The sequence below is a fragment of the Scylla paramamosain genome, chromosome 31, assembly GCF_035594125.1.
Source record: "Scylla paramamosain isolate STU-SP2022 chromosome 31, ASM3559412v1, whole genome shotgun sequence".
Taxonomy (NCBI): domain Eukaryota; kingdom Metazoa; phylum Arthropoda; class Malacostraca; order Decapoda; family Portunidae; genus Scylla; species Scylla paramamosain.
The window spans coordinates 19,214,000-19,234,351 of NC_087181.1; the positions used below are offsets into that span (position 1 = coordinate 19,214,000).

Consider the following 20,352-nt stretch of genomic DNA (forward strand, 5'->3'; position numbering starts at 1 on the left):
GTACTGGTTGGCACGCGCAGCAGACATCTTGAACTGGTGCTCCAGGAATTTTGGCTTGAAGGTGATGTAGCCGATGAAAGCGAACCAGAAGAGGGACTGATTCACCACCACCAACATGTACACCTTGTTCCGCACCAGGCGCCGCAGACCCCCGAGCAGATCTGTGGTGGAGAAGGCTGCACATTAGCGTCACTCCACAGGTTAGTACTAAAAAACACTTGCGAGGACAGGTTTGCATGACTGGGCGACAGTTTTTTTACATGGCTAGGCGCCGGGCAGGGGAACATCACACACGTGCTTTCAGGGTTGCTTCTAGTCATGAACACTTTATGACGTGATTGTGCTGTAGCGGCACCAAAAATCAAAGTTTGTCAATCAGTCACTTTGGCAATGCAACAAACACTAAATCTTAATTCTTCCAACTTGTAAAAAAAAAATAAAATAATAAAATAAGATTTTAAAAAAGTTAAAAATAACTATAAATAAATGAATAAACAAGTGTATAAGTATACGAATAAATCAAACGAAGTCAAACAAATCTAAATGAATAAATAAATAAATAAATAAAATGCCATCTAGATGAACAAACAGACAGAATATTAAACCAATCTCAACCAGCTGCAGCACACCTCTTATCGGGCTGTGGTTGCCGGGACGGAGTGTGGCCGCTAACTTTTGCACAGCCCTCACCCCGCCCTTCGACGCCGCTTGCCGCAGCTCCCGCACTGCCCTCCGCCGCGTGCCGGGCAGGGTCTTGGGCAGCAGCGCCAGCAGCCACGCCTCCACGGCCAGACACGTGCCGATCACAAGGTAGCCTGAGAGGAGATGGGACTGTAATAAGTAGTAGTAGTAGTAGTAGTAGTAGTAGTAGTAGTAGTAGTAGTAGTAGTAGTAGTAGTAGTAGTAGTAGGAGGAGGAGGAGGAGGAGGAGGAGGAGGAGAAGGAGGAGGAGGAGGAGGAGTAACACCAATAATAATAAAAAAAAAACAAGAACAAGAACATGAACATGAACAAGAACAAGAACAACTAGAACAAGAACACCACCACCACCACTACCACTACCACAATCAATCAATCACACACAATCTCTCGCAGCCGCTCCTGTAAGTCACCGTTTTCTCTCACCTATCCACCAGGCACCGATCCAGTGCGGGTGTCTGGGGGGCAGGGGAGGCTCCTGAGACGGGTCTACCCACATGGACAGGCACCACGACGCCAGGGAGTAGGCACATACGGGGCCCAGAATGCGTACACATCCCGATATGGCTGAAAGGGAAGGCAAGAATGATATGAGATGATGAAAGAAAACGAGAATATGATATTGCTGAAAGGAACCAAGCAGAAATAGTAATGATAATGAAAGCATGAAAAAAAAAAAGCGAGGATATGATATGGTTAAAGGAAAGCAAGAAGAAAACACTAAAAATTTGATAATGAAAGAAAAAGACATGATATGGTTGAAGGAAAATAAGAAAATAAATAAATAATAATAAAAATCTGAATGAAAGAAAACGATATTTGAATTTTGTGAACGTTAAATTATCGTACGTTTTTAGTAATATGGTAGTTTGAGAGAGAGAGAGAGAGAGAGAGAGAGAGAGAGAGAGAGAGAGAGAGAGAGAGAGAGAGAGAGAGAGAGAGAGAGAGAGAGAGAGAGAGACTACGTACCTAAAAACAGCGGCACCTTGTCTTTCCTCACAGCATCATCCAGATAAGTGTGTCCTACAGTATAGTACATGAGAGACGCCAGACCCGCCAGCACCTGCACCGGAGAGAGAGAGAGAGAGAGAGAGAGAGAGAGAGAGAGAGAGAGAGAGAGAGAGAGAGAGAGAGAGAGAAATCAATATCTGCGTAATCAATAGCACTGGTGTAGTAGGTCAGGGTGTGTACTTGCATAAGATTTCACTACTAGAGATATACATAGACATCACGTAGGTATGTATACTAATATGCAATTTATGTATACGTATATGCCTGTGTGTAAGTATTTTCATTTTCTCTCTCTCTCTCTCTCTCTCTCTCTCTCTCTCTCTCTCTCTCTCTCTCTCTCTCTCTCTCTCTCTCTCTCTCTCTTAAAAGGGCGAGGTTCAAGTCTACAAAATTTGTATATTTAAGTTCTAATGGATTCTTCTCTTTCTCTTTAGCTTGTCACTTTCTTCGTACAGTTAATCAGTTCGATGACTGCAGACGTTCAAAGCTCCTCGAGGACACATACTGATTGGCATTCCACCTATTCATTATAAAAAGAAATGATAAATGAAGACGAAAAAAAAATCTTTGCTTTATTTATTTCATTTATTTGTTTACTTTTAAGATAGCGCTATAACAACGGCTCTTTGGCGTTGGAACAAAAAGAAGACGAAAAGGAGGAGGAGGAAGAGGAGGAGGAGGAAGTAGTAGAAGTAGTAGCAGAAGTAGTAGTAATGGAAGAAGAAGAAGGAAATGAGGAAGGAGAAAGAGGAGGAGGAAGCAATAAACAAACGAACTAAATAAATAACAAACAAACAAACAAACAAAGAAGAAGGAAAGAACAAAGGAACAGGAAGAGACTGATTTGACCTTCAACCTGGCATACATATTTAGTGAACACACAATGTATTCTGTGTGCGTGTATGATAAGGCATCTCCATTCATCACAGAGCATCTAATGTCACATATACGCCCTATCATGTAATCTACAGCAGCAGTGCGCGCTCTATACAAGTTTGGTGAGCCTCTAACGTCACGCAACCTTATACGAATATCACGCATCTTGGCCCGTTTTGAAGCGCTTTTGCTCTTATATGGACTATTTCAAGGCAACAAAGACTCAGGTTCTCTCTCTCTCTCTCTCTCTCTCTCTCTCTCTCTCTCTCTCTCTCTCTCTCTCTCTCTCTCTCTCTCTCTCTCTCTCTCTCTCTCTCAGGCAAAATCGTTGTTTAATTATCATCAGTCTAAAACGCCTCTGCAAAGAACGATTAACTCCCACAAAAGCATGTTAAAAGTACTTCAGATAAGATGCCGAAACACAAGGGTTCGCTGTTTCGTTAAGAGAGGCAAGAGGGACTGTGCTGGTGATAATACACAGGATGAAGGAGAACTCTACTTCACTAACGTATCCACAGACTATCACCACCACTACCCTGTAAGGACCGGCATTCTCAAACACTTCAGCGTCCAATCATGTGCGGAAAAGAAGACCCATGAGAACCCGACTAAACACCTTTGTTGCTTTTGATTAGTCCTCATGAGAGAGAGAGAGAGAGAGAGAGAGAGAGAGAGAGAGAGAGAGAGAGAGAGAGAGAGAGAGAGAGAGTTTACGAATACGAGTCGCGGTCTCTGTGTATTTAAATAATTGCTTACGCCAAGATTATACAACATAACTTACATAGTCCTTGGTGCACAAGCCTGGCGCAACACCTCGCACAATACACCGCGGCATCTGTTTTGGTTTGGCAGTGATGTGAGAGACCAGTATGATGAAACAGTCATGCTTTTAATATCATTATGTACTCCGTCACCCAATTTGATTTAGACAGTTCCGGCTATGGCACAGGTGAGCGTGAGGCACCTACTGAGCGATGTGTCCTCTGTAGCTCATTAATGACATGCAATTAGTATCATTATAATCATGTGACCCGTCGTCCAACCCAAACTTAATCTTGACAGTACTCTCTATGGCCACAGGTGAGCGCGAGGCACCTGCTGGAACGTCACCTGTGTAGTGTGTCCTGAGTAGCTTATTAACTCTTTGACTGGTGATGACAAAAGGGCGCCTATTACTTCTAGGAGCAATCTTAAACAATTTTACTGAGCACAAACATAATAACAGGCGCTAGAAGGTTGAGACCAATAGAAAATGTCCCCTTACTGTCGTTGGCGTCTTTCCGTGTTGCACAAGACTATTTTTTTTTAAAGGTTTAAGGAGAAGCCACAGCTGTCAAAGGGTTAATGACATGCTATTAACATTTTCACTTGTGCATTGTGTCTTTGGCAGCCATCATTCTCACCTGCGCCAAGAGATGGAGGATGACCACTGTGTACTGCTCCGTGTTGATGGCCACGCCCTCAGCACCACACGACGAGTTGCCGCCACTCTCCTGCCCCATGCACAGCCCCTCTGCGCGCACACACACACACACACACACACACACACACACACACACACACACACACACACACACACACAAGGAAACATCCATTACTAATAGTATTCTTTACATATTACATAAGATCAAACTTTTATCAAATATACGAATAAATAACAACTATTATCAGTAAACTCTTTCTTTCTCTGGCCAGTATTATGAAATGCTTTGCTCTCTCACCACGCGTATTTTCAAAGGCTACAGAGGTGATTAGCCGGGTTCTCAAGACTGTTTCTCCTTATAATAATGTAGAAGTCTTGTTAATATGTCACTAAAATCGTAAAAGCACCCTTAAAAACCCATGTAATTTCAACTAGAGCCTTTGCAAAGAAGTGGTGGTGCAGCGCAGAAGTCTCAGAATATGGTCTTCTGTGTGTGTGTGTGTGTGTGTGTGTGTATCTCAGCACTTACTTCCGCTGGGTGTCAAGTCTTGCGTCACGGCGGCGGCTGCATCACCGGGGCCGAAGATGAAGTGAGGGCTGGTGGCGAGGAGGCAGGCGACGGTAGCTCCCAGCATGCTCAGCGCCAGCCACCTCGGTCTATGTCCTCTCCCAGCGACATACGCCAGGGGTATCCCGAAGAAGAGCTGCACTAGATCGTTCCCCGTTGTGATGAAAGCTGAGGGAAAGAGTGAGGGAGATATTTTCATACAGGGACTGCCACGTGTAGGCCTAATGACTTATTGCAGCTTCCCTTATGTTCTTGTTCATGAGCTGATGCAGGGAGGAGAGAGAGAGAGAGAGAGAGAGAGAGAGAGAGAGAGAGAGAGAGAGAGAGAGAGAGAGAGAGAGAGAGAGAGAGAGAGAGAGAGAGAGAGAGATGCTAAACACGATTTACAGAAACACGAGAATGAAAGAATATTCAAATGAAATTATTGCAGCAAGAAATAAGGGATAATAAGATAAAGGAGTGAATGGAGAAAAAAGTAAATAAGTCTGGGATGTGAAGGAAGTGAGGGATGGGAGAAGGAAATACGACGAGGAAGTGGAAGAGAGAAAAATATTCATAACACAAATTAACTCTATGACTTTTGGACATTTTTTCCCCCATAGTCACCCAGAACTTTATAGGTATTTTTGTACTAGTGTCCCAAATAGTTATGTAGCCAAGAAAAGAAATTTTATTCTCCCTTCCACCGTCCACGGAATCTATTTTTAAAGTTTTGAATGCTAGGGGAGGATCGTAGCAGTGAAAGAGTAAAGAGAAGGAAGGAAAGAAGTGTAGATGCGAGGAAACGTAGGCAGGATAAGATAATGGAGGATGCTAATAAGGAAGCCGTTTGGGAGAGATCATGAGTGACACACACACACACACACACACACACACACACACACACACACACACACTGACTGACGAAGGTTTGTGAGCAAGAAACATTCATAATTTTAAAAATAAATATGACAAATCAACTTTAAGACGGAGCATTATGAGCTTGATTCAGTCCTAAAAAATACAATTAAGGTAAGCACACACACACACACACACACACACACACACACACACACACACACACACACACACACACACACATCTGATATCAGAGGAGAACCGTCACGAAGCGATAAAGAAGACCGTCCCTCCAGCATAATCAGGTTTTCCTAATGCTTATCTCGCCTGACTTTTTTCAGATGCACTGCTTATCCCAGCACAGGTGAGTCTGGTATGTACAGTCGAGGTCACACACAACAATCTACACTCTCTCTCACTGTGCTTTGTGCTTTATCTCGAGTCTTGAATGCTGGTAATCTTGAAAGACCTGAAATGGCTCTTCTGTACTACCTTGTCGAAGTGACGTGCCTCCACAGACGTTTGCGACCATGAAATGCCTCTCTCTCTCTCTCTCTCTCTCTCTCTCTCTCTCTCTCTCTCTCTCTCTCTCTCTCTCTCTCTCTCTCTCTATGGTTAACTGTAGCAAATGTCCAGCCTTGCTTCCATTTCCCACTGCTCTTGTTATTTCATCCATGTACATTTCTCTTTGCCTCTTGCTCTTCTACTTGGGGTTCTTTGTTAATCTTATGTCCTGTCTTTCCTCTTCTCATAAAGTGTCCTATAATCTTCTTTACTACTCTTTATTATAAGGGGAAGGCAATTTATTTTTCTGAATTTTGTTTTTGCTCTTTGGTTCTCCCTTATGCATGAAAATTGCCCAATGATTTATAGCTTCATGGCAGCTTAGAGGACTTTAGACTAAGGAAAACTCTAAAATCTAAAGGCAGAAGGAAGGAGGCGCGTGTTACTTGATTTCCGAGCACAGTAATACCTCCTTAAACTATTCCTTCTTTACGGCAGAACGTTGATGAATGCCTCTTGTTTGATAACTCTTCCCCTGAGTGTATTGGACACGGCTACACCTTTCAAAACTGATGTTGTTGATATCTCCTGTTTTCTGATGTTCCTGCCTAGTGTATAGTTCAGATCGAACTAATTTATTTTTTAATATATATGCGTTGTTTTATAATGTTCCTCACAGGTATGTAATCTAAATCGGACCCCAGATTTTCTTAATGTATGCCTCATGAATCGTAATGTTCCTCGGTCCAACCAAATCTTTGAGCGTCCATACGTTTTATTTTATGAAGTTCAACCCGATTGCATAATTCAGATAGGACCAAATGTTTAGCTTCATTATCTGTAATCAGGAAGCATGTACACTTAAGGTATTTACACGAGTTACTTCATCATTTATTTATTTATTTATTTACTTACTTATTTATTTTCATTCGACGTTCTTCCGCATGCTATCCTCATGAGTTGACACGCGCCGTCAGGTTGTGTGGGAAGATGAGGGTGGCTTTTTACTGCACCCACCACCATCCTTCAGCGGGTACAGAAAAACATGTCCACCTCCTGCTCCCCACAACACAATTTCTCGCATTTACCCTGCATCACACAGCCTTAATCCTTAATGTAACCTAACCTACTTCAGCACACCTACCCTGCATCATAATCTTCGCTTCTAATAAAAGTTAACATAATGTAAACTAATCTACTTTACCAAAGCTAACCTAACGTGACTAGACTTTACCAATAATGATAAATTAACCAATAATGATAAATTAAGTAAAATTTATAAAATTCAACGTATTCCATGTACATACACTTCTAAGTTATTCTTATACGAGTCACTAAGATTTTTTTTTTTTAATGTTATTGACTGTACTTAATGTCAGTGCCTTTTTTTTTGTGTGTGTGTTTTTAGAATGCTTACTACGTTGGATATGGTTTATGGTGAGCAGTTAATTTTAATCTTCACATTACATTTGTATATACTGCTTAGTATTCCTCTTTCTCCCATTTTTTTTTTACTTTTATTTATATGGCTAAAGCTGAAATAAGGGTTATCATTATTATTATTATTATTATTATTGTTATTATTATTATTATCATGTATTCATCTTCATTCGACGTTTCTCCACATGTTATCCTCCTGAGCTGATATATGCCGCCATTGGGAAGAGGGGGAGATAAGGGAGGCTTTTATTCTATGCCACCATCCCGCAGTGAATAAAGAATGACATCATTTCCAACTCCCTGCCCCACAATTTCATGCCTGATTACCTAACCCTCATTCCTGTTACATGTGCAGCGTGTCGAACCCTCTGTGGAGCACTGTGCTGGTCCTGCTACCACACAAGAGTCCACGCGCTCCAGAATTGATTTATTCACATGAAAAATCAGCAGTTATCGAGAGGTTTGAGTTTACATTACAAAAATGCATTCTTGCGTATACTGTACATTCCTCAGGGGATATTCTCCAGTGAACATACCATCCAAATAATTTCCCTTCCTTCCACCCCACAAAAAAAAAAGAAAAAAAAATCAAGATAAATTTGGTTAGGTTATTTTAAGTTAAAATAGGTCAGATAATGTCAAGGTGGGTTGAGTCTGAAGTTAAGTAAGATTAGAAAGGAACTATTTTGAGGAACGTTTCATGGCAGTTAGGTTATGTTAGGTTAAATGAGTTTAGGTTAAGCCAAGTAGGGCTAGATTACTATAAGTTGAAATATCAATCATAGGGAAGAACTATTTGGGGTAGATTTTCATGGAGGTTAGGTTAGATAAGGTGAGGTTAAGCTGAGTTAGCTGACGTTAAGTTAGGTGGGGTTATGTTAGAATAGGTTAAACTAGGTTAAGTTAGATTAAGTTAAATAAGATTAGATTAGATCAGATGTGTTTAGTCCGGTTTAAGCTGTATTAAGTAAGGTTAGGTTAGATCAGATGGTTAGTTTGTGTTAAGTAAGGTTAAGTAAGGTCAGGTGAGATTAAGGTGAGTTAGGTTAAGTTAGGTGAAGTTGCGTTAGTATAAGCTGGGATAATAATCATGGGGGGAAGAACTATTTTGGGGAAATTTTCATGGAGGAATCTTCTTGAATGAAATCTTGGAATGCGCACGGAAGCACTTTCCTGACGCTAGGTAAGCGACACACTCCGCTCAGACGCTCACACTATCAAGGTCACTCTCTTGCCAGATGTTGTGGAGCATGTTTGCAGGTGTTCCGTCAGCTCTTACACACCTGACTCATGTTGAGCCATAACCATCTCATTTATCCCCCGACTCTCTTTCCCGCCTCATACTGAGAAAAGGATAGTGTGAAGCGGGCCTGGAAATGGATGAGTGAGCAACAGGATTGATGGATGGATGAATGGATGGTAGAGTAATAACATAATAAGTGATAGATAAAGGGTGTCTAGCCTTTAAAACTGCCGCAGGGATATAAAAATATTTATATATATATATATATATATATATATATATATATATATATATATATATATATATATATATATATATATATATATATATATATATATATATATATATATATATATATATATACATAAGTGATAAAAACTAAATTTTAAGACAATAAAATTCAAAGAGGAAAAAAATGGTAAATGGATAAAATTCTAAAATGCTTGTTCATACATTGCCCATCTTTTCTTTTCTTCTTTTAGCGTGTATTGCATTTATCGACAGTTATTCATGCTTTCTTCCTATAGATCCTTCATTAATCTTCCCTCCATTTTTTTTTTCTTTTCTTCCTTTAGTGTGTATTGTATTTATCGATAGTTATTCATGCCCTCTTCCTATAGTTCCTCCATTAACCTTCCCTGGTTTTCATTGCGTGGCTGTGGCAGTTATCAGGCTCTACACTCTGCCTCACACAGCATCAGCACGAGAAGCGGAGGGACAGAGGTTAATCTAAAGTCAGACGCGGACTCTCACCCTGCTGTCCTTGAGCTCCCTGAGGATGCCACGCGCCCCTTTTGAACTAAGGAAGTCTCCACATCATACTCACTCACATCACTTTACTGAGACGCATGCCGCTGGCCAAATACTAGCACGTGAGAGGGGAGAGATGAGGGGAAGGGGAAGTGTTACGCTTATTCAATCATCTCTTTCCTCGCCTCCATTCTTGCATTCATGTCTTCTGACTCATCCACTACATTACTGAGTGTTTAGCCTTTCCTTTCATCATTCGCCGTGTTCATGCACGTCCCCGTATCACAGTATTTCATCCTGACGATCTATCATTCATTTATTTGTACATTCCTTAGATCCAGCCATTAATACTGGTTTTCTATCCTCAAATGATTTATCCATATGCATTCTCCTGTCATTATCCTACCGGGCCACTACATCAGCAGTCTTTCATTCAAATCATAAGAGGGTTAAGTTAGTTTGGATTGGATGAAGCTTCTGATAGGTTAGGTTAGATTAAGTAACCTATCTTAACGCAACTTTACTTATTCCTAACATAATATAAAAAAATTATAAATAATTAAATGAAGGTTCAATTGCTAACTCTCATGTGACTTATTAACTCATGTATTCATTACATCACCGACAGTTTACCCTTTCATTGCTCGAGTCACACTTCCATCCACTTAATTCATCCATCCATTAACCCTTTCAGTGCGATATGAGGCAGTTACACCGCCAGAAGTAATCTATGAAATCTTTATCAACATATACAGCAAAGAAGGAGATTTAAAGAATAGATTTTGCAGTCTCTACACAGTTTAAAGATTAGAGGTGGCTGTAGAACAAGTAAAGATGTGCCAGAGTGATTAGTAATTAAAGAAAGATGTACTAAATAGCAACCAGAGGGTCATCCATCCATCCATTCATTCATCCACTCACCAATTCACCCACCCATTAACTCACCCATCCCTTGACTCATTCATTCAGTCACCAGTAGTTTAGTCCTTCCATACTAGAGTCACACATCCACCCATTAACTCACCCATCCCTTGACTCATTCATCCACTCACCAACAGTTTACTCCTTCCATACTAGAGTCACAAATCCACCCATCAACTCATCCATCTAATAACTCAACCACCTCATAATCAACTCATCCATCTAGTCACCTTCATTCTGACATTCCATCACCCCCTGACGCCACGCTCACACACTTACCAGACACTTTGCTGGGCAGCCTGAAGCGTCGCTCTATGGTGGACAGGGTGGCATTGGCAAACGTGTAGAACATTCCCTGCACGAGAGCCGAGGCACTGGACAGCACGAGGTAGGTCATGGGCGTGGCCAGCCGCTGCAACGCCCCGCCCCTCGCACCGCCCACACATCTGGAGAAAGACAGAGGTGTTGTGATGGTGAGAGAAAAAGTAGGATTAATTTATTTGTTTTACATTCTGACTTGTCCATCTAATATTCTTGGGAGGGAGTGTTTTAAGGTAGTAGTAGTAGTAGTAGTAGTAGTAGTAGTAGTAGTAGTAGTAGTAGTAGTAGTAGTAGTAGTAGTAGTACAGTAGTAGTAGTAATAGTAGTAGCAGTAATAATAATAACAACAACAACAACAACAACAACAACAACAACAACAACAACAACAACAACAACAACAATAATAATAATAATAATAATAATAATAATAATACTTACTGTGTGTCGTCTTCCGGGCCCAGAATATCTTGTATCAGTTCTTCCGTCAGGGCTTCCTCCCTCCCCTCACCCTCTCCTCCCTCCTCTTGCATCACCTTCTCTTCCGCCACCAGAACTCGCCGGCTCCCCTCACCCTCCCCGCCGCCCCCAGCAGGAGCACTGAGGCACTTCAGTTCACTCGTGGGCGACATAGCTACAGGAAACAATGGGAATTACTGCGCCCATCTTACTCATAATTCTATCGTATTTCATTGTTAAAAATATTACAGATTTTACAGCAGTTCTTACATGTTTCGAATTAATACTGCAAAGACAAACAAAGGGAGGTTTCAGGACACCCTTCAAAAATTTGGATGACCCTTTTTTGTCCGTACTCTAAAGGAACTGTACCTTCAGTGGACCATTGCTCCTCACACACACACACACACACACACACACACACACACACACACACTTAAACAAAATAAATGTCATAATTACCGTGATAAACTGGCTAGACAAGGTTATGAACAGTATAGATGAAAGGCTGACATATGGCCATAGATAAATTAGTATTAATTACACAGGGACAGAGAAGTGTGGCCTCATGCTTCTTCCTGCTTCCGTTTCAATACAAATAGTTTCGTCTATTGGAATGATAAGTATGTACGTGATAATCTAGGGCTTACCATACATCTTACAGGTTCTGTTATCACCGGCAGTAATAACCGCATTATTATTGTACTTTGCAGTGCACACGACCACACACACGAGCTCGATAATTTCAGGAACACCTCTCGACTCGTGTCTCGCGCCGCCGCCAATTGCACACATCTAGACAGACAGAAGACACATACTCACGCACATGTATCTAACCACGTGGTGTACTGAACCAGACAACACAACATTTACCTGCTAGTGTATCAGCATCACGTTCTCTCCACCGTAGCGATCGCGGTGTGCTCGTATCTCACTTGATTATCGCTCACATCAGGGATCAACTGGGAAACAAAATTCACCGGGACGTGCGTCACTCCCTGCCTCGAAATATGGAGGAAGTGTGAACGGTGGGTGGCGGCACTGTTGTATTTATAGAGCAAACACCAATGTTACCAGACAGCATACACCTCTCACTGTTGCCATCAACGTAAAACATTAACGTATTCCCTAAACTTACAAAATATCCTTGAATAATCATGAATATCCAGCACAAGAATAATAGTGTCCGTCATTTAAAAAGAAAAATTGTAAATGACACAAAATCATGATTTCTGACGCAGATGGTAACACTGCGCGAACCTATAGGCACTGCCAAATACTGCCAGACTGTTGTTAAATAAAGTTTGTGTTGCATCATCAAGCATACCATTTACTTTTACTATTATGCATCACTTGTTGCATTGTTACCCATTTTGTACACAAAGGTATAACTTATCTATCCTTGTGAAGCAGCAACATTTTTACTACTACTATTATACTACTACTGTTACTACTACTACTACTACTACTACTACTACTACTACTACTACTACTACTACTATTGTTGTTGTGGTTGTCGTTATTGTTATTGTTGTTGTTGTTGTGTTGTTGTTGGTGTTGTTGTTGTTGTTGTTGATAGTGGTGGTGGTGGTGCTGATGCTGCTGCTGTTGCTACGACTACTACTACTACTACTAATAATAATAATAATAATAATAATAATAATAATAATAATAATACAACTACTACTACTACTACTACTACTACTACGTTTGTGTATGCGTAGTGCAAGTCCATATTCAAAATGCTCGATAATTTACATATTATAATGAAAAGCACATGATCGACTTGACAAATACATAGATTGAGTGGCTAAGTACAGAGAAACCATATGTGAAATACTTTTTTTTTTTTCATTTTTCGCAGTTCAACCTGGTAAGATTGATGAAATCATTATCACTTAAACTGACAAGTGCTGTCACATGACGTGAATTTCCTTGCAATCGGCCACGTAGTTCCGGAGATAGAAGCATCTGAGAATAGCGAATGGTCTGGCCGGGCTGAATCAGACTGTGCCGCTCAGCTGCTGACAGCTCTTATAAGTACTACTCCTGACGAAGACTGACGCAGGAAACAAACGCATTAGGATGTGCCACAAGCAGACAGGAGAGCCTCCCATCTCCAACCTGATAGGTATAATGAAGTCCTGTTCCAACATTACCGACTTTCAATTTCGAATGCACTGCAGCTTCAAATTGACTCGAACCTGAATTGAGTGACTGTGTTGTGACATTGGGGCTGTTAATGACCACACGACTGAGACTTTTTGCCCTTTTTAGAAAATTCGCACTGTAGTCTCCGTGGCTGAAAGTCGCAGCGAAAACTGCCAGCCTGCCATCATTGATGTTTTTGTTCGTGTATTTATATTACAATTACACTAACACATTTCAGCGTGATTCATGCAATTTTCTTAAATCTATGTAAGGTGCATAGGTATTTCACTTTAACTACTAATATAATTATACACGATCCACTAGACTATTCTTTATAATTTATGGTGAAATAGCAATGCACCTTTCATAAATTCTGGAAAATGACTCGCATGTATAATTTATGTACAGTTGGCTATAATTATTAACATATAAAAAAAAAGAAAAAAAAAGGCATTGGCAAAGGACTGGCATACCACTCATCTCGGCTCATCGTTCTCAAAGTCCAAACATCCACTAATAAATTGTAATGTTATTTGCCTTTACAATGCTTAGATGAGTCGCAGCGTGGTGGTAGTTTTTTTTTTTTTTTTTTTTGCCAAAAGAATAAAGATATTACTTTACTTACAATGTTTACAATGTTGTTAAAAAAAAAAAAAAAAAAAAAAGCAGAGCGTGGAAAACGAGTGAGGTAGATGGAAGGGAGCCGTTATGAAGACACTGGTAAACAGTAACTGACAAGTTACGTCTGCAAAACGTAAACAAATAACTGGTGCTGGGAGCGCCGCTGTATTTGCTTGACTGTGAGTACTTTATCAGTGTGTTACCTCTTGAAACAGGACTAGTTACGTTACTGAAATATGTGTGGGTTGGAAGAGTGTTGAAGGGAATCTCAAGAGATACTTCTGAGTCATTCAGGTGAGATCATTGTAGTGGGGTGAGTTTCAGTTGCGGTTAGGTAAAACCGTAACTAGAGAAACCTCGAACATTGGAATAGTATACATCATTGCTACATGTAAGTGGCAGTGAGCAGCGTCAACACAGCTTCCGGCGCCAGGCAGTAGTGACTTGACTTGTTCATACTGACAGTTCTTATACTTAAGAAAGTGATGAAAGACTTCGTGTGATCTTTGAAGCTTAGTTATAAAACTCCCACGCATTTACTTTCCACAGATTTACTGCCAGGGAGAAGTGACGCTTGGAGATTAATGGTCCATGGTGATGCATGATGCCATAATAACCTTTACATTATCACAATATGGAGAACAAGGTGTTTGAAGACATTGTCCACCTGCTTCAAGGTGCTGATTGGCTTTACAATTATCCCATGACACAGGTAAGTATTTTGCTGTAATGTGCTATATGAGTGTTTAGTTAGATTGTAAGATGCATTGCATGTTTTGTATTCCTCCACAAATGAAGTTTGGTGAGACTAAAATTGGATAATATGGCGATAAACTTAGTGTCTTCTGCTAAGTTTAATACATACATGTCAGATAGAATTTAAGTTGTAGAATATCATGCAATATATATATCAACTTATGGAAACTTGTTAAAGCAAAAAAAAAAAGAAAGAAAGAAAGAAAAAAAAAGAAACAAGATAAAAGGTTAATGAACTGACACATCCCTACGTGACACCCTCCCTCTCTGAGTGCTTGAGAATCACTGCTGGCTGGCTGCTGGAGCTGTGTGGGGCAGGGCAGGGTTAGCCATTATGGGAATCAGAATACTTAGTTACTTGAAGTTCTCACTTAATTATGAAAAAATAAATAAATAAAATAGATAAAATAAAAAAAAAAGGCAAGGATTAGGTTAGAATTTGGTTAGGTTAGTTTAGGTTAGATTGGGGTTAGATTAGGTTAGTGAGAACTTCAAATAACTAAGTATTCTGATTCCTGTAATGGCTAACCCTGCCCTGCCCCTCACAGGTTCAGCAGCCAGCCAGCATTGACTCACAAGCATTGACGCAGGGATGCATCAGTTCATTAACTTTTTTTGTATTAACAAGTTTCTGGAAGTTGATATATATTACATGATATTCTACAACTTTAATTCTATCTGACATGTAAGTATTAACCTCGGGAGAAAATACTAAGGTCCATATTACCCAGAAAGTTACCTAATTTATGATTTCTGTTTTATTAGCATTTAGTCAAAGGTTCAAATGCAAGAATATTGAAATTATTAAAATTCTGTCCCTTTCATTGTAACTTTTTAGAATAAACACACAAATAAATGAATACATAAGTAAATAAATAGTACACACACACACACACACACACACACACACACACACACACACACACACACACACACACATCTGAAAAATACATAAAAGGGATATTCAGCTCTACATACAGCTTGTTAACAAACATTAATGTGGCGTTTAATTATTTAAATAAAGAAATGATGAAGAAAATTATAACGAACATGATAGATCCAAAATTGGAATATGCATCACTAGTTTGGGCTCTACATAGAAAAAAAAGATTTACAGAAACTGGAAAGAGTACAGAGGATAGCAACTAAGATGGTACCAGAATTGAAAGACTTATGCTATGAAGAAAGGCTTGAAGAGATGAGTTTACCAACACTACAAGAGAGAAGAGAAAGAGGAAATCTGATTACAGGGTACAAATTAGTAAACAATATAGAAAAAATAGACAGAAATGACTATGGTATCATTGATGGAGGAGGGAGAGAGACAGACAAGGGGGTATGGGAAGAAAATAAAGAAGAGTGGATGTTCAAGCAACATCAAGAAATGCAGCTTCCCATATAAAACTATTGAAATCTGGAATGATATGAAGGAAGAGGTGGCAAACAGTGTACACATGTTTAAAGAGAAATTGGATAAATATGGTTATGAAGACTGGATAAAATCAGCTTTGGTTCATGCTCTGTACAATACAACTAGATAACTAGGTAAATACACACACACACACACACACACACACACACACACACACACACACACACACACACACACACACACACACACATTTAAAGATGAAGAGCAGATTTTCCTATATATATATATATATATATATATATATATATATATATATATATATATATATATATATATATATATATATATATATATATATATATATATATATATATATATATATATATATATATATATATATATATATATATATATATATATATATATATATAATAAGATAGAAATCCAGGCTTAGTTGCTTGTACCACATTAACTGTGATAATATTTCAGGTCTTTACAAGAAATATCTTCACTCACATGCCCGTGGAATGGCAGAAAGCCTTGACAGACCTGCCTCTGGATGTTCTGAATGGTCTTCCTCAATGCCTCACTCAGGTTTGTGCCTTTTAGGTTCAACTAACATTATTTTTAGTAACAGCTGAAGTTACAAAGTAGTGATAGTAAGTCATTTCTCATTACTCAAAAATGTTTAAATAAGCTGCTTCCTGTAATGTGTGTTCCTGTAACAGCTGAACCTTAAAGCTTTTCAAACTCCCCCGTTTAAGAATCTCTCTCTCTCTCTCTCTCTCTCTCTCTCTCTCTCTCTCTCTCTCTCTCTCTCTCTCTCTCTCTCTCTCTCTCTCTCTCTCTCTCTCTCTCTCTCTCTCTCTCTCTCTCTCTCTCTCTCTCTCTCTCTCTCTCTCTCTCTCTCTCTGTTACTCAACTGATATACTTGTGGATCTGTTTTAGTAATAAATGTATATCTTATTTGTCTCTTATCTATACATGTAGATGACAAGTAAGAATGTTTTCTTTAATTTTTTTTTTTTTTTCACAAATGCTTTCTTGGGTTATCAGCTATCAAATATGGGAATTACTTTAATTTGTTGAGGATAATATCCTAAATTTCAATTCAAATAATATTTCAGGTTTTTGTAAGATTCATCATACTGAAACACATTTTTCAGAGAGATTATTAATTACTAATGTCTGTTGTATTGTCCATGTTTAAAATGCACAAGATAAAATTAAAATCATCTACTATACTGGTAATAGAATTTTATATCTTCAGGATCAGTGGCCATCATCACTCAAGGTGTTTCTGCAAGAATGCCAGAGACTGTCCTGTCTCAGCCCAGACCTTGGACCACAAACCTCAGGTGGCAGCAGGAGAGGTAGCAGTAGCAGTAATGTCAGTGGCAGCAGCAGCAGCAGCAGCAGCAGCAGCAACCTTCAGATCCCCCAGGAACTCACTTACGGCTTAACTGTCAAAAAGAAACATGAAATTACAACTTTACTAAGCATAGTGAAGGAAATGTTAGATCTTACAGGAAGCAAACATATTTTGGACATTGGAAGTGGAAAGGTCAGTGTGATTATTTTACAATCTTTTTGTAAAAGTCCTATTCCTTAATGCAGATTCTTCTCATTCATATTTTTCACCTTTTGATTAGTGTTAGAAGCATAATATTGCTAGCTGAACTGTTAACAGTTTTTACCTTTGCAGGGTTACATAGACTCGTGCATTCACAGAATCCTTCATGCACAAGTTCTTGGAGTTGAAGGTAATTGTAAATTAATGAGAAGTGCTGAAAAACATCACTGGAAGCTTTATGGACGCTGTAGAGGAATAACTTTTTTAAACTGGTATTTATCTGACAACACAGAGACACTGTGTAGAGCAGAGCAGCTTGTGTCATATCTAACTGAACTTGATACTACTTGTTCATGTCAGACAAGTCCCAAACGTGGAACATCCAGTGCAAAAGTTGCAAGCAAAACTGTTTCCTCCAGTAACATAGATGGAAGAGAGAGTAAGTCTTCAAACCATGAATGCAGTGACTCTCCAGACAGCTTTACTGATAGTGAAAGCAGTATGGGGAATGGGAGTGTTTGTTCAGAAAATAGATGTGTACTACTCGGCCTTCATGCGTGTGCAGATCTCTCACCTATCATCATCAAAGTGTTCAGAGACTGTGTCCAGGCCTCTTCCCTGGTGTTGCTCTCCTGCTGCTATCACAAGATGAGTCTGCGTCCTAAAGCTGCAGATGATCCTGCAAGTGACAAGCAGGAATCCCAGTGCAAAGGCAGTGATGACACAGAGGGACATGGTGAGTGTCCCGTTGAGGGAGATCCTCCTCAGAATGAGGAAATGATACCTGGGGAAAGTGATTTCATGAATTTTCCCATGAGTCAGTCCTTGCAAGAAATATTTAGACAAAATAATTTTCACATGAGTGTCTTTGGCTTGAGACTTGGAGCACAAAAATCAGGGCAGAATTGGTGTACAGAGACTCTGGAGGACCATGAGTACCACACACGGAATGTTGCCTACCGGGGGATCCTGGAGGCTGCTTGTGTTGAAGGTACTGTGTGCTTTACTAAGATGTGCTTCAGAGAATATTTCCTCTGCAGCTGCCTCATTGTCACTTGTAATTTAGATTATGTTTGAATGGTAACTTTTTATAATTTTCTCTGCTTTTGATAATATTTAGGATTGACATAAAAATGTGTAATATGTTGATATAATGTAAAGGCAATATTATTCTCTTGCATTTCAGAAGGTCTCACCTTAAGGAAACTTCGACGGCGCTGTGTGAGAAAATCAGGCTTTGAAGACTTTAGTGAATACAAGAGAAATATATTTGATAATTATGAGTTTCAAAAGACTGGGTCTGATGGAACTCCCATGGAGTCTGTCCCCAACTCAGAGAGTACTCTGAACATGAATGAAGATAAAATTTTAGAGAGAAACACTCATATTTCAGCAACTTTGGATACCTGTTTTGAAAATCATAAGCATTATTTCCCCTTAATTGAGCCTCTGACTGGCCTACAATTAGCCTTACAACCAGTTATTGAAATCTTGGTTCAGATGGACCGCTTGATCTACCTGAAGGAGTGTGGCTTCTCCAGAGTGTGGCTTGAAAAGGTCTTTGATGCAGAAGTATCACCAAGAAATATTGCTCTTCTAGCAGTCCGGTGATACATTGAAGTTTGTGGACCTTGTATATCAAACAACATATATGAATATTTAGTATTAACTAGCAAAAGTAATAGAGTTTGTCAACCTGTGTACTAGGCCGAGATGTCCCTTGAAGACAGATGTCAGAGATAAGATGTCATGCTTTGTTTTGGATGTAAGAATGAAAATATGCAGGGGGATTCTTATTCCCATCACCCTGGACTGTCTAGTCACTTTTCACAACACTCAAGGAACACATTGGCAGTATAGTATTGGTCCAATCCTGCCATGGAATGTGTGGTCAGGTTGTGTTCCCTCTGCCATGGAGGAAGATTGCACTGTGAATGTAGTTATGTTAGCACCCTGGTAGTGTACTAGTTAGTGTGCTTGGCTGACAACCAAGAAAAGCAGGGTTTTGGATCTACTTCATAGGGAGACAGTATACATGCACACATCATACTACAGGCCTTTTAAACAAGTGGAGTGGGTGACACAATAAGAAAGAAGAATGCTCTGAAATAATTTGAATTATTTTGAAATCTTAAAAACAAAAAATTTATAAACTTGAATATTCAGACAACCTGTGATTATAGAAGAGCTTGAACAATTTGTACAGTTTGAGAAATTTATCACCAAATACTTTAAATTAATTTCTGCAGATATGTACATTTTCCTTATATTCATTCTCACTGAATTTTATAATTTTTATTACTTACCTACATTTTTGTAGCATTTCTTGATATTATATATTCAGTGCATCTATATGTAAAAGTATATACATACTGATGTAATACTACATGATCACATACTCATATTCATAGACACACAAGCATTTCATATGATATGTACAACCTATTTTTTAATAGTGAAACACCTGTTTTCTTGTAATACATACATATATTTATTTATCTATTTATATTATATAATAATCCTATCCTTCATCAGGAGGAGGATTGTGATATATACATGTGCTCTTATGCATATATCAAATATATATGTCATCAATGGAAAGTGGAATTTGTTGTTCTTGACCTTAACTGATTATTCCAAGTCTCTTCTTGTGAGAAACCTGCAACACCTAACAGGCCAACAATAGCTGCTGGCCAGGGATAGTGAGTCTTTCAGGATGGTTATGTTTCAAGTTTGTTGCTGAAAGGCAGTGCTGAGGAGCAATTAATAGCAGACTGCTGTGTGCTGAGGGGCAAGTATTCTCTCTCTCTCTCTCTCGACTGCAGAATGT

The 20,352-nt window shown here is 39.3% G+C and overlaps 2 protein-coding genes across 8 annotated transcripts in view; one reads left to right on the forward strand and one right to left on the reverse strand.

Annotated features, from left to right (window-relative positions):
- LOC135088805 (solute carrier organic anion transporter family member 74D-like) overlaps nt 1-12,080 on the reverse strand; it is an 18,139-nt gene extending 6,059 nt beyond the window's left edge. Inside the window, exons 1-9 of one of the 3 annotated variants that reach the window (XM_063983859.1) lie at nt 11,923-12,080; nt 11,032-11,224; nt 10,552-10,718; nt 4,539-4,745; nt 3,990-4,099; nt 1,669-1,762; nt 1,126-1,266; nt 630-815; nt 1-161 (exon numbers count right to left, since the gene is read on the reverse strand). The exon at nt 1-161 is cut by the window's left edge and continues 4 nt beyond it. In XM_063983859.1, the coding sequence (XP_063839929.1) occupies nt 1-161; nt 630-815; nt 1,126-1,266; nt 1,669-1,762; nt 3,990-4,099; nt 4,539-4,745; nt 10,552-10,718; nt 11,032-11,222 (1,257 nt within the window). In that variant the 5' untranslated portion in view covers nt 11,223-11,224; nt 11,923-12,080. Of the gene's footprint in view, nt 162-629; nt 816-1,125; nt 1,267-1,668; nt 1,763-3,989; nt 4,100-4,538; nt 4,746-10,551; nt 10,719-11,031; nt 11,225-11,699; nt 11,722-11,922 lie in introns of those variants that run through there. The other 2 variants (XM_063983858.1, XM_063983860.1) reach the window with 2 other exon arrangements.
- A 949-nt stretch (nt 12,081-13,029) lies between these two features.
- LOC135088810 (probable methyltransferase-like protein 25) lies at nt 13,030-20,129 on the forward strand. Of its 5 annotated transcripts, none has more exons than XM_063983869.1 (6): nt 13,030-13,180; nt 14,371-14,533; nt 16,439-16,543; nt 17,220-17,513; nt 17,655-18,513; nt 18,709-20,129. In XM_063983869.1, exons 2-6 carry the CDS (start codon nt 14,456-14,458, stop codon nt 19,131-19,133), a joined length of 1,761 nt encoding a protein of 586 aa, XP_063839939.1. In that variant the 5' UTR covers nt 13,030-13,180; nt 14,371-14,455; the 3' UTR covers nt 19,134-20,129. The 5 variants fall into 5 exon arrangements, with proteins under 5 accessions (XP_063839939.1, XP_063839940.1, XP_063839941.1 ...); XM_063983870.1 differs by lacking the exon at nt 13,030-13,180 and adding an exon at nt 13,856-14,000 and having other exon boundaries at nt 18,712-20,129; XM_063983871.1 differs by lacking the exon at nt 13,030-13,180 and adding an exon at nt 13,856-14,000 and having other exon boundaries at nt 17,655-18,258.
- Nucleotides 20,130-20,352: the final 223 nt, after the last annotated feature.

Bases quoted from the DNA above. Each gene is read 5' to 3' on its own strand.
- LOC135088810 (XM_063983869.1), top strand. From the start codon at position 14,456: ATGGAGAACAAGGTGTTTGAAGACATTGTCCACCTGCTTCAAGGTGCT. The intron at 16,544-17,219 runs GTTTGTGCCTTT...TTATATCTTCAG, and splicing joins TTCCTCAATGCCTCACTCAG to GATCAGTGGCCATCATCACT. The intron at 17,514-17,654 runs GTCAGTGTGATT...TTACCTTTGCAG, and splicing joins TGGACATTGGAAGTGGAAAG to GGTTACATAGACTCGTGCAT.